General features: G+C 52.8%; 1 protein-coding gene across 6 annotated transcripts in view; it reads right to left on the reverse strand.

Annotated features, from left to right (window-relative positions):
* CNIH3 (cornichon family AMPA receptor auxiliary protein 3) overlaps positions 1–17,349 on the reverse strand; it is a 171,682-nt gene that overhangs the window by 7,538 nt on the left and 146,795 nt on the right. For all 6 annotated transcript variants that reach the window (XM_023531012.1, XM_023531016.1, XM_023531015.1 and 3 more), the window contains one exon: positions 1,845–1,957. In XM_023531012.1, coding sequence (XP_023386780.1) covers positions 1,845–1,957 — 113 coding nt within the window. The remainder of the gene's footprint in view (positions 1–1,844; positions 1,958–17,349) is intronic.

The raw sequence follows: 17,349 nt of genomic DNA on the forward strand, positions 1-17,349 counted from the left end.
GATGTCTCTGCTTGGCTTCTCTCTAAATTCACATTTTAGGAGATTACCAGTACTTAAAGCAGGACTTCCTTACGTAACAGAAGAAGCCTTTTCCCTCCTGCCTAAACCTGTAATTTCTCCTTTCCTCCTGCTCTGGGTCAATAACACCATCGCCCACCCAGCCGCCCAGCTCAGGGGCGCCCTCTCCCTCACGTCCTGCACCCAATCACCAGCCAAGGCCTGTCCAGTTCACCTACGCGAATCCTCTCCTCTCTCTGCTCCAAGCCCACTACCTGCCTCAAGCCTCTGTTATCACTTCACCTGCCGCTTCATCCTAACTGGATTTCGTCCTCAAAATTTCACCCTCCAACCCACCCTTCCCACTGCTGCCAGGGTCACCTTCCTAAAAATCAGATCGCATAATGCCATTTTCCTCCTCAAAAACTTCTGAGGGCTGCCCACTGCCTGCAGGGTAAATTCATCCCAGCTTCTCCCATCGAATCGCGGCAGACCCTCCACAGCTAATACCCTGCTGTCTGTCAACCCGTCTCCACTCACTTCCCTCCCCGAACCCCCACATCCAGCCACACCGAACATACTGAGTGCTCCCCAAACACACTGAGTGCCCCCTGACCTCCGAGCCTTTGCATATGCTAGTCCCGCAACCCGAGACGTGCTCCTCCAGATTTTCCAGGGGCGCTCTTCCGGTCTAATTTAAACGCTCATTTCTCTACTCTCCTGCATGTATTCTGCATATATCCCTTAGTAATATATTTCCCTCTGCCTCCAGGGTGCACATTCCTTGAGGGTAGAGATTATATTTCACATTCGTTTTGTACTCCCCCACAATGTCTGGCATATGGCATGTGTTCCACACGTTTGCTAAATGAAGGAGCGAATGCTCTCGACAGGACTAAACAGAGACTATATTCTATGGTAAAATGCCAACGATGAGATATTTGGGGGGGGGCGGGGGAAGCTCAGGGAGCAAGAGGTAAAGGGTGGTTCATGGATCTGCTCAAATGCATTCTTTACTCCTTGTGTATCCCCCTTCCTGCCTCCCATATCCATATGGCGATTAGATTTGACAAAAAAGCCCAAATCACATGATGGGATGCATGGTCTTAGCAGGGAATAGAATATTTAAAATCAGAACCATCCCAGAAAACCCAGCCCATCTGGTAGGTACTTTTTAAATTAAGATCTAATTCACATACCAAAAAATCCACCTTTTAAAAGTATCCAAGTCCGCGGTTTTTAGCATATTCATAGAGTTGTACAACCATCCCCAGTATCTAATTTCAGGACATTTTCAGCACCCTAAACAGAAAACCCTGTACCCACTGGCAGCCGCTCCCCATTTCCTGCCCGCCTCCCAGCCCCTGGCAACCGCCACGCTACTTCTGCAGATTTGCCCATTCTGGACGTTTCATATAAATGGACTTCTCCGGCGAGCTGCTTTCACGTGTCATTTGTTTCAAGGGTCATCCATGTCATATCCGTACTTTATCGGTTTTTACTGCCGAATAATATTTCATTGTAAGGATATACCACATTGTGTTTATCCAACCCGATAAACATTCGGGTGGTTTCTACTTTTCGGCTACTGTGGATAATGCTGTGGCTGCTTTTGACACTGACCTACAAGGGCGGAGGCTGCGGTTAGTGGAGCCGATAAAAGGACCTTCCTTTATTGGACTTGCCGTCCGAGAGCAGCTTGGGAAGAAGGCTCTGGGGAAGAGGTCTCCAAAAGGAAGGGGTGAGGGAGGCCCCAGGCGGCTGGACTGTCTGCGGGACGGCGTCCCTGGAGGGCAGGCTGCCCAAGCAGAAGAGGAGCAGGACAGACGCGTCCCAGGCGGACTTACCTCCAGAAGTGATAAAAGAGTAGAGGGACGTTCAGCCCCAGCGTGAGCCACTCCTGGGCACACAGGAACATGACGCAGAAGAGGCTGTGGATGGAGTATTCTGGCAGCACCAGCTGAAGAGGGAGCAGAGACACAGGCCTGAGTTAGAGGGAGGAAAAGTCACTCCTGCCTCTGTGGCAGCCACCTTCTGCCCAGATGCTGCCTCCAACATACCGGTGACACGAAGGCCCTCCCTGGAGCAGCAGAGTCACTACCTCGAGACTGCGATCCCTCTCTGGTAAGTTCTCCTCTTTATGGTGCTGGAGCCATGCTTCATATCCAAACTCCAGTGGACACAGGCCCTCGGCACCGTACTCACCAGAACAGGGCACTTGTTTCTAAGGGCCACCCGTGGAGGACCGCTGGGAAGACCAGAAGAGGCCGTCCAGCCCCTGGGATGTCTGACCCGAGGCAGGACCCACTAGGATAAACACTGGCAGGGTTTCCAGCGATTCTATAACCGCCCTGCTCCTGTTTTTCTAGCCCCTTGTGTCCTCCTATAGAAACCCACAAGCCGAAAGCAAATACGTGTATTTATTTGAAACATAGGAGGGTTGGGAAAAAGTTGAGCATTTTGCTTGATGGCGGGTAGATCAAGGGGAGCCCAAGAGAAAGGACATGTCATAATGATAAAGAGGGAAAGCTTAGCCTCTGGAGGGAGGGCCGAGAAGCCAGCCCAGACCAGGAAGGGTCACGTGGTGGAAGGTGGCCAGCAGGAAGACCAAGCTCCCCAACCCCAATCCACCCACACGGGCGTAAATGAGTAGAGCGCAAAATGCCTGTGAACTTCCTCCCAAGGGTGTTTCCATCTTAACACCCTTGGGAGGAAGTGACTAGAAAGTCAAAGTGACTTAGAAATCAAAGTGACTACAAAACAGAAGTATGGTCTCCAGGCCAGAAGTCAGGGAACCCGAAGATAGAGGTGCAAATGCACCATCTTTCCCAGTCATACGGGAATATGGGGGAAACGTGTAGGTGGCAGAGGGGCGCGTATAGCCTCTGCATATGGTTAGACCATCACAAATGCCATAGTCCTCCTAGCAAAATCTTTCTAAGCATCCTTCAAGGCCCACCTCAAATGCCCCTTTCTAATGGGAGCTCTACGACTCTGAGCCTCACAGCACACGTTCTGTCCCTCTCCTGGGGGGCGGGGCTCTGCACAATCCATCCGTCTGGAGTCACTGCCGTCCCCCTACCTCCCAGCGCGTGCAGATCTCCCGCACTTACTCCGTGAGCCAAGGCCACGCTCTCGTCCTGTCTCGTTTCCATTTGCAAAGTGTCGTTTGCACTAAGTATGGACTTAACAAGGATTCGATGAAATGAATTGAACTGACCCAGGGCACATGTTTGCAGCCCAGCTGGCTGACGTTAGGGATGCAGCCTGTGGCCACAAACCAAGATTTCCCTGGGTGGGAAACGAGCTGTCTCAAACCGTCCCACGTGGGTACAGAACGTGACTCTGGTCTCATTCATCACCTCTCTGCGGTCAGATGCACTAACTGCCCCAGATGGGAAATATGGGAAGGGGGGCAGGGGGGCAGGGGAAAGGGACAAGCATTAAAAGTACGTAGACAAGAGGCGCACACGTACAATATGCATTTCGTAACCAAGAGGCATCATCTTTATTCTCAAGTCCTGGGAAGAATGAACTGCACGGACCCACGTCTCAGGCTGTAACCTTGGAATCAACATACAAGAGCCGTCGCTGCGGTGGCGGTGACCTCGGTGGGGGAACCGGGCGCGGCCAGCCCCATGAGCCTCAACCGCCTGGCGGGAATGGTGTGTCTACTGTGTTTTTGCCTCACAGGACCCTGCGGCCATCTCTGCCAACCCCATCCGCGCCAGCCAAGGCCCCACCCCGCCCCCTCCCGTTCACAGAGAAAGGCCCCCGTTCTCAGCCAGCCCCAGCAGGCAGTGGCTGTGACTTCTGCTGTGCGCATCTCGACGTTTTTTTAATCATCAGTTTCAGCCACTTATGCTGAGATAATTAACATGTTTAGAGACAGCCACCCTAGGCCTGAATCATCCGTGATAGCACCATCCTCATCTCCAACTGCAGTGACAAATCTCTGACTGATTACAGCTTGGATTTCAGGTCCCCCATTAATCACGACTGCTTCTTCCCTCTTCAGGGCTTGATTTATAGTGGAAGCTGCCACCTCCAGAGCAGGAAGGATTCGTCACTGTCACCACGCGGAGGAAAACTGCTTACTGGAGGCCAGCTGGTTCTGGAGGTCCCCAGCCTGCCGGGGAGTGGGAAAAAGCTGAAGCAGTCACCCAGCTCTCCTGGGTGGCTTTTCCCCAGGCCTCTGCCGCGGAACGGGACCCTTACAAGTGGGAGCGGCCGCTCCGACTCACCAGGGAGACCTAGGGGTGCGACGGTGCCCTTCCCACACACGCCGGTTCCCTCCTCCTTCCCCACTGCGTCCTTGCTGCGATGGTGTGGAAGGCGGGAACCTACAGGGGGCACCATTGCCACCCACCCATATTTCCATCACTCCAGCCTTGGGAACACAGAGAGTGCACTCCTAGGCTCCGGTCCTTGGGTGGGCTGGAGGGCTGGGGCAGAAACGATGGCAGAAGAGGCTGGCACATCCACTAGCCAGTGCAAAGTGCTCCCGAGTCAGTCTCTCGCCCCCCGACTGAGCGCAGGGTGGCGGGTACTCCGTCACCCTGAAACCATAAGCGAGGAGAGCGGCCCCAGGACAGCCGGTGATGGACGCAGGCTGTGAGCGAGCAGGAAACTGAGGTTATTTTAAGCCGCCGAGATTTGGGAGCTATTTCTAACCATAGCATAATTTAACCTATCTTGTCAGATACAGAATGAGTAATCAATGGGCGAAGGGAAGCAATGTTCATCTCTCTTCATCCTCCCTGGCCGTCCACACCCAGACCTCCCCTCCGCAAGCACAGGGCATACTCAAGCGGGGGCTGGACAGCCCCAGGCGGGCATAATGCTTACTCACCTGAGTGGACAGGTGGAGCGCATGTCCCCTCCCCACCCTGAGCTTATCTACCTGTTACATAAGGACCTCCCTAGAATCCGGCAGGCAAACTACGGGGACACTGAGTGAAGCACTCAGCGTACCCCCACGACCCCGAGTCGTCCCTTAGCACTGGAAAACACTGGGTTTTTGGTAAGAGAAGTTACTGAATGGCGCCAATCTCATTCCTTCAGACGACAAGCAGAGGAACTGTTTCACGCAGGCCACAGTCTGTTGAATTCCTGTGTCTTATTACGCCTTGCTTTATAGAATTACAAATTATTAAATAAGTGCTCTCGAGAAAGGGATTGTGGGATTGCTGAGGGGCTCGCTGAGGGTTCTGTGATCAAGGCAGAATCAAGGGAAACTGGAAAGGATGAGTCCAACCTGATTCTGGGAGGGAGCCAGAGGGCAGCGTTTCGGGAAGAAAAGCCAAGAGAGCTAAAGCAGAGAAAGATGACAGTTGGCTGTGAACCGGCGTGTGTGGGAAGGACCCGCCTAGGTGGGTCCTGTACCAGCCCACCTCCAAGGGCCACTTATTCGACACGGAATGGCATGAAAGCCGGACCTGACAGGAGCCACGGGCTGGGTAAACGTTAGCTTTATTCTCCTCCTACAAGGACCGACCTTCTCAGCTCCTGGTGCCAGAGCCTTTGGGTATCACTATCATTAACTGAAGGGCGGGGACCTGTCATGAGAGTTCGATGACAACTCAGCCTCCTCTCAGTGTCCCCCTGCTCTGATGCATGGCAGAGGTCAAATGTCAGGTGAAGTTCTCGGAGCACAAAAGCAAAGCTCATATCCTTGGAAGGGAATATGTCAAAGACACTGCCCACCAACCAGCTGCTTCCATCAATTCTAAGAGTGTGGGCGTGGCCTCGGGTGAGGACCGCCTGTCCTGACTTCCTGTCCAGATGCTCGTCCTTAATTTCCATTTCTTGGCAGACATTTCCATCTGGGTATTCCACAACCACTGCATGCTAAAAACTCACGCTCCTCCCAGGACCCGCAAACTATATCTCCTAAACTTCCAATTTCTGATAACAACAGCCATCTCTGAATCCTTGGCCTCATCTACTTCCATGTCGGGCTGTTTCCAAATCCTGCCGTTTCTTCTTCACATCCAGCAGCTTCCTGTCCACATGCTCCCTCCATCCAACAGAGCAGCCACCTCCTCAGCCCTGTCCATGTCGCTCCCAGCTCAGCTCTAAGCCTTCAACCACGACCTTGTTTTTCCAGGAATTTAATTTAATTTTTATTTTATTTTATTTCTGTTCAAAATCTTTCATTTCTATTTATGTATCCATTCATTCACTGCTTTAGCCCACAAACGATTTTCTATCAGCTTCAGCACAGACAGAGAGGTGACGGCCAGCACCCCTACTGCTGGAGATCTGCTCCTGGCTCCCGCCAGGCATCCCAGGGGGTAGGCCGGGGGGCTGGCATAAGCATGCCTGGGCCCAAACACACTACGAACAAGCCACGGAAGCCACGGGGAAGGGCCCAGGGCTGAGTGTAGCTTGAAGGAAGTGGCAGCTGTGAGACCCAGAGTCTCCACCCCCCTCCGAATGGACCCTGTTGCCTCAGACAACAAGCTTTTCTGCCGTGATCATATTGAGTTAAAAGTATTGGCCCACAATCTCAGAGTGTTATATAAATTCTTACTGGTTACATAACGATCAACTATATGATATTGAGAAAAGCAGCTAAGCACGCTGTGTCTCATTCTCATCTGTAAATGCCAAATTTGCAACCTCCCCACGAGGCTGTTATCAGGGGCACACGATGTCCTCCCAGTGACTGCTCGGGCGCTATTGGGATGAACGCGATTGTTGTTATTCACAATCACATGCCAGCTGATGACCGTTCTCAGGTAGGTTACTTGTCGCTCTTACCTTGATAGGTAGCGGAAAGGCCCTGAAGCAAATCTGCCTTCCTAATTCTCCAGCTAGTTTCTACTGACCGCCCCCCCCCACACACACACACACACACACTGATTAAACCAAGCTCCGGCTTCCCCAAGTGGGAAGAAAAAAACTGTTTCATAGTCTGCCGCTCAAACCATAAAACTTCAGTCGCTGCCTGTTTTCGACAACACGAATCCAGGGCCCGGTGAGTCTGCCCGAAGGTGCATCTGCCGGGCACAGTGCGGGTGAAGAAGAAAAGGGTAACGCCTCTTATATTTGAATCCTCAGCCTGTGCTAAACTGGCCCTAAATCGGAGGCGCCTGTCAGGGCAGAGGGAATTTTCTCATAGACGTCCAGTATGGAGATCTGTTCTCCATTTGTCCCCAAATGGATAATCATGCACCTGAGTCACGAGGGGACACGGAAGGAGGGGAAGGATGGCGTGCTCGGGCTCCTGGGATTTTGCTACACTGCTGTGAGAAAAGTGCCCCAAACGCTGTCAGGGAACCTTGTCTGAGCCCCTTTTGCTACCCTGGGCCAAGCTCTCCTGGAGCACCCACCCAGGCAAGAGCCTGCACTGGCCTGTGGAGGGGAGGGCGGCCCAGCCTCTCGGGCCCGCCTCCCCCGGGGCATGGCTTCCCTGCAGGCCCCGAAATGCCAGGCACCCCAACCTCAGATGGCACAAGCAAGCAGGAGCACCCTGACATGTAGGACTTGGGGTTGACCCACTTGAATGTTGCCTATTTGATGGTACCCACATGTTAGATTGTTTGACCTCCTGGATTTTGCTCTAATGTTTATCGAATATTTTTAAGCGGTGAGCAGATGACTTTGGTACATAAGCAATTTAGCACAGAATCACCTAGTCTAGAAGTGGAATTTAAAAGTCACCATAAAATCAGTCTGGGTTATTGCATGAACATGAGGGACTGCAGAGGTGGCTCTGAGTTCTGCGCTGCCAGCTGCTCTTCCAAATGCCTGGGCCAAGCATCACTTTGACCTTGTCATGGTCAGGATCAGACCTCACGGCTGATCCAAGGGAACTAGGCCAAGCCTCAAGGGAAGCCAGTCCCCGCAGCCTGCCAGGCGCACCAGGAAATGGGACGGACCCAGCAGAGGCGTTCCCGCCCGAGTGACCTGGGACCTGAGGACAAAAAATTCTTCTTTCCCTTCCAGCCTGGGGAAGCCAGGGGGTCACTGAGGACACAGAGCTGGGGCAGGGGCCAGAGTGTCGTTTATAGTCCCAGAGGGGCTTCCTCCCCAGGCCTCCCACTGTCCAACCCCATGGGGCCCTCTGGTTCACCCCACCCTCCCTGAGCACGTTTAATCCACACTGGGGAAGTTTCCACGGCCTCCTCAGCACCCACGGGGACCCTCTTCTACCTGTACACGGGGAGAAGGTAACAGAGGGGGCAAGGCCACGCCCCTGCCGCCCGCAGCTCCTGGCTACCCAGCCTGGGGGTGGCCTGGCTCACTGCTCCGCCCAGAGGCCTCTGTCACGACTTGGCTATTCACTGAAAATCCTGCCCCACCTGGTCACACATGCTCCAGACGCTCGCCCTGCCGCCAGGGCACCATGGCCCAGAGACACGGCTCTGCCTGCCCCGCTCCCCGCCCAGAGGCTCTGGAGCGCCTGATTCTTCCTGTCCTGACTGCTCCTCGGGGGCCAGCGTCCAGCCTGACTGACGCCCACCTGCTCCGGCACCCCTAGTCACACTGCTGTTTCCCATGGACCCTCACCACCAGCTGTGCCCTGCGCTGGGGACACCAACCAACTGGGGAAATCCTCCCGCTTGGATCCGTGAGAAGTGTGCCTATGCACAACTCCAGGAGGAAGGAGGTCCCTCCCATCCGAATTCACAGGGGTCTCAGCTTCGTTTCTGGGGAAGGCAAGCGTTGACAGAGCTGACAGAGCTGACTCCACCGCCCCGCCCCCCCCAGCCGTCTCCCCCTCCAGCCCTTCCCAGTCGCCAGGAGGTGCCAGGAGGTTTGGCCGCACAGATGGCTGGCCCCACCCCCAGAGTTTGGATTCAGTAGGTCTGGGTTGGGTCTCAGATTCTGCTTTTTTAACCAATTTCCAGGTGAAACACGAAAAGCCGAGCTCTTCAAAATGTGGTCCCAGGACCAGCATCACTTGGGAGCTGGTTAGAAAGGCAGAACTTTGGCTCCACCCCGGACCTGCTGAATCAGAACCTGCATTTTAACAAGATCCCGAGGTGATTTATATGCAGGTTAAAGTTTAAGAAGTGGCTGCTCAGCACCGATTCCCAAAATAGGGTCCCCTAGGCACCTGAGTGAGAATTGCCTAGGGCATTTACTCAAAATGCTGATTTCTGGGTTCTCCCAGTCCACTGGGGTGGACTCTCTGGGCCAGGAATCTGCATTTTTAGGAGCATCCCAGGCGAGTCTGTTGAACGCTTGAGCTGAGATTCTGTTAAACACGGGCCAGAGGCTGGGGGAGTACACGAGGGAGACACTTCCTTTCTGAGGACCCCGGGGCCAGCCGTCTCTGATCTTGAAGGATCGGCCCTGGCATCTCCCCAGGATGCAGGTCAGCTCCCCAGCTCCTTCCAGCTCTGGAAGCCACAGCCTCCAGCTCCCTCCATCTCCTGCCTGTCCCTAGCAGGCCACCTCTGCGCCTCACCTGCACGAGCTCCTCCTACCTGTCTCTGGCCTTCCTAGCCTCTCGGTGGCTGGTTCCTTTTAGGACCAAACCTCAGGTTTGGGCCCTGCCTACTTTTCAGCATTGTTTTCATGCAGCTTTAAGACACCCTTGAATTTCAAACGCTTTTCTGCCCGTTTCCTTGCATCCTTGTTAAATTGCTGAACTATCTAAGAGCCCACTCAGGGAGGAGGTGAGAATAAAAGCTCTCTCAAACCGTACCTTCTTTTTAAAGGGACGAAATTCTCCTACAACTCGCTGGTAATTCTGAGACGTCTTAAGCTAACACTTGCAGCTACCCACTCCTTTTCTTCAAGCCAGGTAGATGGGAGCAGAAATCCGTTCGGAAGATAGGGAGCGATTAGGCAAAAACACAGACTGTTTTGAGAGGAGAGACGCTAACAGAATGCGGTGTTCTAGAACGAGAGGGCAGGGGAGTAACGATTGAGCAAGGCTCGCCGTGCTGAGGAGGCCCACTTATGCATTCATTCAGCAAATGTTTATTACAAGCTCTCACGAGGCGATGGGACGGTCTGTCTAGGGGGGACCGTGTCATGGATTCTAGAGAACAAAGCGGGAACCGAAGCGCAGAGGCGGGGTGCAAACACCTCGACGTGGGAAGGAAGAGAAGAGGAAACCACGTCTCCGGAGGGAGGATGTGAGGGAGGGTTCCTTGGACAGCCGCCCCCGAGCTGAGATGTACCTGGGGAGACAGAACGTCAAGGCGGGGGCGGCGGGGGGCGGGGGGGCACACGGCGCCCTCCCTCACTGAGGCGTTTGAGACAGTCATGCTTTTCCTGATGTCCTAGAAAGACAGCACTTCCACGGACATGACGCTGAGACTGGCCTCCTTTCTACCGGCTACCGGGGTGAGGGCAGGGGCGGGGGGACACACACATGCGACCCGTTTCTAGGGTACAGTCACAATGACTTCGCCTGGCCAGGGAAGACCACGTGACAGAAAGGGGCCGAGGGCAGAAACAAGTCATCTTTGCCTTTCTTTTCGTCCACGGCCCAGGCACACGGTGGATGACAGTCTCGACCTTGAAAACACCTTCAAGTTCACCAGTGCACGCTGACACCGCCGCCAGCCCCGCCCTCCCCGCTCTGGCCTGTCCCACCCACACTGCCCTCCCGGCCCCAACTCTTGTTGGGGAAACGGGGTTCCAGAACCCCAAGGCCACGCCTTCCTCATTCAATACGGTAACTTCGGCTTCCGGCAAGGTTTCAGCGGCAGTGTCTTAGTGAAAAGAATATTAGATTAAGGAATAAGAGACTTAGGCTCTAGACCCGCCTAGTAAGCTACAGGACCTCGAGTAGTCTTTTTATCTCAGTGGGCTCAGCTTCTTCATCTATAAAATGGGAACAGTAATAGTATCTGCTTCATAGGAATTTTATGAGCATTAAATGAGTTAATATGTGTGAAGCTCTTAAAATAGCATCTGGGCATAGTGATTTACACACCGTAAGTAATAACTAGCATCTGTAAGAAGAGGCATTTGACCTGCACAATCCCCACTGTTCTTTTCAGCTCAAATATTCTATATACCATGTAAAAAGCAGCAATTAAATTCCCTTGAAAATTAAACCAATGTATCTTCCCTTTCTCTCTCCAATCTATTTCCAGCGCTTGCAAATTTTTTAAATCCTCTTCCTCCACTAATGTCTAACCCCAGAAATGCCACGAGTTCTGGGCAGCTGATAGTTTTGCGCATCAGCGGTATCTATCCCTATGTCATAAAGTGCCCCCGACTCCTGAAAATGAGTTCCTCATCTCCCTCGAGTCACCACTGTCACGTGTCTGCGCCATCGGTTTGTCTGTGTGTCCTTGTGGCTCTCTCTCTGTACTCATTGCTCTCTCGGCACTGTGCCCGGCACATAGTAGGCGCTCACAAACTCATCATTTATTCATTCAACGGATGTGCTGAGAGCCCACTGTGAGGTGTCAAACACTGCTGAAAGGCACTGGAGGTGCCAGGATGAATGAAATGGGCACTGTGACAATGTGCGGCCATCCCCAGGCTGGTGGGAGAGACTGACAGCTGAACAATAGAACATGGGCTGCACTTAAGTGATGATAAATAAAGGGGTCAAAAGAAACAGCCTGAACAGCAGACAGTGGGAGGCTCTCGGCCTCACAGGCAGCCACGAGGAGAGGGGTCCCACTGCAGAGACCACAGAAACGCCTTGGGTCCGTCCCGGCCCGCGCCACCTCTCACAAGGACCATGGCCACCTCCTCCTAACGGTCTCCCCTCCCCCACCCCTCTCCCCCACTCCCAATCTACATTTCACCCAATAGCCAAAGAACTCATTTTGGAATATAAATAAGGCCATGTCACTTCTCCGTGCCCCTCTGACCCTACACCCACCATTGCTCCTTTGTCGCTCCAAGCCAGCCACACTCGCCCCTTTGTTGTTCCTCAGATCTGGCCTCTCTGTTCTCAGCTTAGGGCCTTGGCATGAGCTGCAGCCTCTGCCTGGAGAGCCCCTCCCCCCAGACATTCTTGCAGCTGGCTCCTCATTATTCAGAATCTACTCAAGGTCATCTCCTCAGGTGAGTCCTCTGTCTGCGTACATCTCTCTCCTTATGTGCCATAATTTCTTCATGGCACTTACCATTACTTGAAAATACATCAATGATGCATCTGTTTCCTTGTTTACTGTGCGTTTTCACACTAGGACACTCCATGAGGGCAGCTTGTCTCGTTCACAGCTTTATCCCCAATGCCTAGAACAGTGACTGGCACAGAGTGTAACTTTTCGTTGAGCGAATAAATAAACTGGCCTTTCGTTCATTTCACAAACACAGTCATCACCATTACTGAGCTAATTCCTGAGTATGAAAAACCATAATAGCTTCCTTGGTAAACTAAAAAAATAATGTAGACTCAAATTTAGCAAGCCTCAGGTTCAGCGAGCATCTGTTTGTCCCACGTCCACAGACTGTAGCTCCGGCCTTGGCTGCCTCTTCCAGATGTATACAACTGGTCATGAATGGCTCAGGCAAAGATGAATCAGTACAAATTCAAACTCAGTTCAGCTCTCCAAGCTCTGAGCACTCAAGGCGCTGGGTTAAATACGGCAGGAGCCTCAGCAATAAGACAAGGAGCTGACGGTAGACCGGGGGAGATAAGCTGAACACCCGAATAACAGTATAAGCCAAGGCAGAGCACGGGGAGAAGCAGAACAGCAGCATAAGCAGGGTAGGTCCAAAGGCGGAAGGAAGCAGATTTGCAAACACCGGCCCTCGCTAACACGCACACTGCTATGGACTGCGTGTTTGTGTCCTTACGAAATTCGTATGCTAAAACCTAAGCCCAACGTGATGGTATTAGAAGGCGGGGCGTTTGGGAGGTGATTATGTCATGAGGGTGGGGCCCTCGTAAGTGGAATTAGTGCCCTTATAAGAAGGGACGAGAGGGACGATCTCCCTCTTGGCCATGTAAAGATAAAGCAAGAAGACAGCCGTCTGCAAAGCAGGCAGAGAGCCGTCACTAGAACCCTACTATGCTGCCACCCTGCGCTCAGACTTCCCAGACTCCACACGGCGAGAACGTAATTTCTGTCGTTTAAGTCACTCGGTCTGGAGTATTTTCAGTGTAGCAGCCTGAGCAGATGAAGACACACACACACACACACACACGGGCGCACACGAGGCCTCAGAGGGGCTTCCTCCTGCTTCTCCCGCTGTCAGGGCACCAGGTAGGAAGAAGCCGAATGGGCTGGCCGATGTGATGACAAAAGGCCACCTGTCCCCAGTGATTGCCCAGAACCCTCTGCTGCTCCTGAGGTTCCCACGCAGGCCCCCAGCAGTGGCCCCATCCCTCCTCCGGCCCAAGCAGCAGCTCCCGGGGGGCCCGGCGAGGAGCTGCGTTGGGTCTCTGCAAGAACGCGACACTTCCGGCCCTTTCCCACCTCCATTTCTCATCACGCCCACCCCTGGGCAATGAAGAAAAAGCAAAGAAGGGCAGGACAAGATGAGAAGACAGATCCCACTTAGGGTCCTTGCGCCCCAGCCCGCAGCTCCCTCTGCTCCATGGGGTACCTCCCAGTTCCCTTCTAATCTCCTCAGAACCCCCTTCCTAAGCTCCCAGCCTACTTTCCAAACCCTAGAGTCCTCACAATGCATTCCATTCTTTCTTCAAATCTCCATCCCCGCACTAATCCCAAGGATTTTGTTCCCCTTGCCTCTCTCCCGGCCCCCAACAACCTTGCTACTGGGGCTAATTCATCCCTGGAGAAACCAAGGCTACAGTGGGGACAGATGGCATCTGCGATTCCCAAGCAAAGCTCAGGACACGTATCCCCTGCATTCAGTCGCTCACTCATTCATTCAGATGCACGATACGCCAGGTTCTGGGTGTGCGAGGGGCATACGAAAGGGAGAGGCATCACCCCCGTCTGCAGACACACTGTCGTGAAGGAAAAGAACGGGTTACAATGGATGGGGAAACAGATGGTCGGAGGCCTGGGGGTCTGGGATTCTGGGGAGGCTGCCCTGTAGCAGAATCAGAGCCGAAGAAGAGTAGCCCTCTGGCCACTCCCTTTCTTTGCAGTGGCCCAGGCAAGAGACGGTGATGGTGAGGACGGGACAGGGCAGAGGCGCAGAGTCACACTGATGGGTTTGACAAATACTTAGGAGGCCCGATGAGTAGAACTTAGTCATCGATTAGATGAGAGGTGCGTGTAAGGCAGAGGGGGAGTCGATGGATTTATTGAGATGAGTAGCCCTGGGAGAAGAAAAGTTCGGAGAAAGGAGATATGAGCTCCATGCTGGCCGGTGCTGCAGGCGTCTAGACACCCAAGGCGGCTGGGTGTAGAGCGCTGGTCCCCAGAAAAAGGAGGTTGTGGGAGCGTCGATGGGCAGCGGCATCCAGGCTGCCGGCGGGCCAGCGAGAATGAGAAGAGGCCAAGAACAAAGTCCAGGATTCCGCCCCCGGGTTCGCCAACATCCGGCATCCAAGGGATGAGCAGAGACAGACAGCAGACCGAGAGCCGTGGGCAGCAGCGATCCGCGCGGCAGAAGGACGCCCCGCAGGCCTGGTGTCGGGAAAGCCGGGGGACTTCGGGGTCAGAGACGGAAGGAGAAAGGGGCAGCCAGACACCACGAGGGCAACGGACACCGCGGGAAGGAAAATGCCCCCTGGATCTGGGGACGTGGGAGTCACTGCCGCCTCACACACTGATCACAGGAGTATGGCTTTGGAAGGGGGGCTGGCGAAGGCCAGTAGCTAGAGGAGCACCTGGGAACAGGGGCTATTTTTGCTTGTTTGTTTGTTTGTTTGTTTGTTTTCAGGAAGGCATATGTGATCAACACAACTTTAAGTGGCGACAGGACAGACCTACAGTAATAGTGATCCCATCCCGCCCAATGTAAGGTGACATGAATCTGCGGACTGGCCTACAGATTGAATGCCATGGGTTTCTATTTCAAACGATCCACTTCCAGGCGAATTTTTGGAATGCGAACAATCCATTTACAAGTTGGGGACAGTCCGTGCCTCTCCGGTAGCTCCCACGGCTCTCTGTGACAGTGCTGTCAGGTGCCCTGGAATAGGTATCGACAACTTAATCAATGACTGGATGAATGGGATGGCCCTGAGGTCTGAATGATCACTTCTTCCTGGAACTGCAATGGCGCCTGCTCATTCATCCCATCCACTGGTTCTACAGAGACTACCCAGGGCCTAGCACGCACTGGGGCCCTGGGCCGGCCCAGCGCCTGACACTTGGCACAGTGAGTATGTGGGCGGCATAGGTAAGGCCTTCGGAACACGGCCTCCTTCCACCTGGGCAGCACGGAGCGAGGGTCCACAGCGTGTGTTTACCCCCTTGCAGGGAGCAAAGAAGATGGGCCAAAATTATCATTCTCTCCTCCCCATTACCTTTCATATTTTCCCTGGTGCCACGTGAGAAATTTGTCTCGATAAGGTGATTCTCAGTGAGTTTCAATATATGCTTTTGTGCAGCTGTTCTGATAGAAAATTCTGGAAATGTCCTACTGAACGATGGGGGCTACTGGAGCCATCCTGGCTATGACCCCCCCAGCTGGTTTCTGGGAGCTGTGTTAATTTCAGGGAGCCCAGGCCTCACAGAGGCGGCTTGTGTATCTCTGAATTGCGGACCAATTAAAAATTCTGAGTTGCGGACCAATTAAAAATTCATTGAAACAGGAGAAACAAAATTCAGTGAGGCCGAAGTATTAAAGGAGACAGATTTAATCTGGGTAGAAATGCTTTACTCCCTTCTTCCAATAAAGCCAGGCATCATGCATATATGTTGATGGATAATTAATAATAATAATAATAATAATAGCTAACGTTTATCCAGCCCCAACCATCACGTTAAGTGCTTTACTGCCTCATCTCATTTATTCTGAAGTTGGTGCTTTTAGAATCATTTTACAGAGTAGGAAAATGAAGCTCAGAGAAGTCAAACTAACCTGCCCACGGTCACCTGCCCAAGGTCACACAGCCCTTTAGAGACTCGACCAGGGCTACTGAGGGTGAACCTGAGCGCACACACGCCACGCATGGTGGCCGAGGCACACCAAGCAGGCGAAGCAAGGCAGGAGCCGTGACATCCACCATCCTGCCTGGGACTGTGCGAAGACTCAGTCGTGACAGCCAAAACCACAGAGACTTCTCAGAAGTCACATGCGTTTTTCCTCCTTCTGACTTTTAATAAAACCAGAGACGTGTCATGGCAAAAATGAAGAAAAAACTTTTTTTAAAACAGGCACATCGGAAGCCACAGGTGCAGTGATTCTGTTTCAAATAAATGTCGGTCCGCAGAGGGTGGTTTCCTGGGCAGCGTGTGCCCGACGCTCACTCAGCACATGGCTGAAGATGCTTCCCCGAAGATCCAGGGTTCAATACCAGTACGGTCACGAAAGGGACGTGTGACAGCTGCTGAGAATGCTGGGGGCTTGTGAAACAGCTTTAGATTTAGTTAAGTAATGAAGGTTATTTAATGCTAACCTTCAGCTCGGTCAGGCCGCTGCTAAAACATGGTGTGGCAGCCGGGAAGTCTGAGAAGCTGGGAAACGTGGAGAAAGCTTTCTAGAGTTTTCAAGGTGGTTGCCGGAGCAACCTGGGGGCCCGCATCCCGGAAGGGCTGAAACGTTCTATTTTAAAAACACCCAGCTGATCGTCAGAAAGCCAGAAATGAAACAACCAAATAATAAGGTACACAATGGAAATTCTTATAAAGATGAGGTTTTTCTCAAAACTGGAAACAATTCAAACTAAGAGGAATATTGTGACCATGGAAGCAAACGTTTCAAAGTGACTCCTCAGAGTTCTGATTATCACCTGCATTTTGCACAAAATATGGAAATTAAAAGCTCCTCTCTCCACTTGGATTTCCTTTCAACTCCTGACTACATTACGAGTTCCTTCTATCTTTCAAGTCTCACCTCTTCAAAAAAGTCTCTCATACATGCATGCATGCGATCGGTCCTTCGCTCAACAAACACTTGTTGAGTAATTTATCACATCACACTGAGCGATATCCTGCCAGGTGATCCAAAGGCAAGATGACTTAACGACACAGGAAAAGTCCGGAAGGAGATATGAGACAGATACACAAATGCCCATAACGCCAGGCAGTAAGAGATCTTATCGTGTGATTGTGGGTGCCAAAGGTCACTGGTTCCTCAAATGGTTGGACATCAGACTCCTTTGGTAAAGCTTTATAAAAATGCAGAATTCCCAGAGCGTGGGGCCCAGGGATCTGTATTTTAAAGGCTGTGCCTCTGAGTGGAGAGCCGTCAGGTTTGGAAGCACCTGCTAAAGGTGAGAGGAAGAAGCTCCCCACGGCTGAAATGGTGAAGATTTCATGGAAGTGGCGGGAGGTGGGGGGCGGTGGGGGGAGCGACTTTCAAGCCCAGGGAAGATACGGCCCGGCCCGC

The sequence above is a fragment of the Pteropus vampyrus genome, unplaced genomic scaffold (genome assembly GCF_000151845.1).
Source record: "Pteropus vampyrus isolate Shadow unplaced genomic scaffold, Pvam_2.0 Scaffold60, whole genome shotgun sequence".
NCBI lineage: Eukaryota > Metazoa > Chordata > Mammalia > Chiroptera > Pteropodidae > Pteropus > Pteropus vampyrus.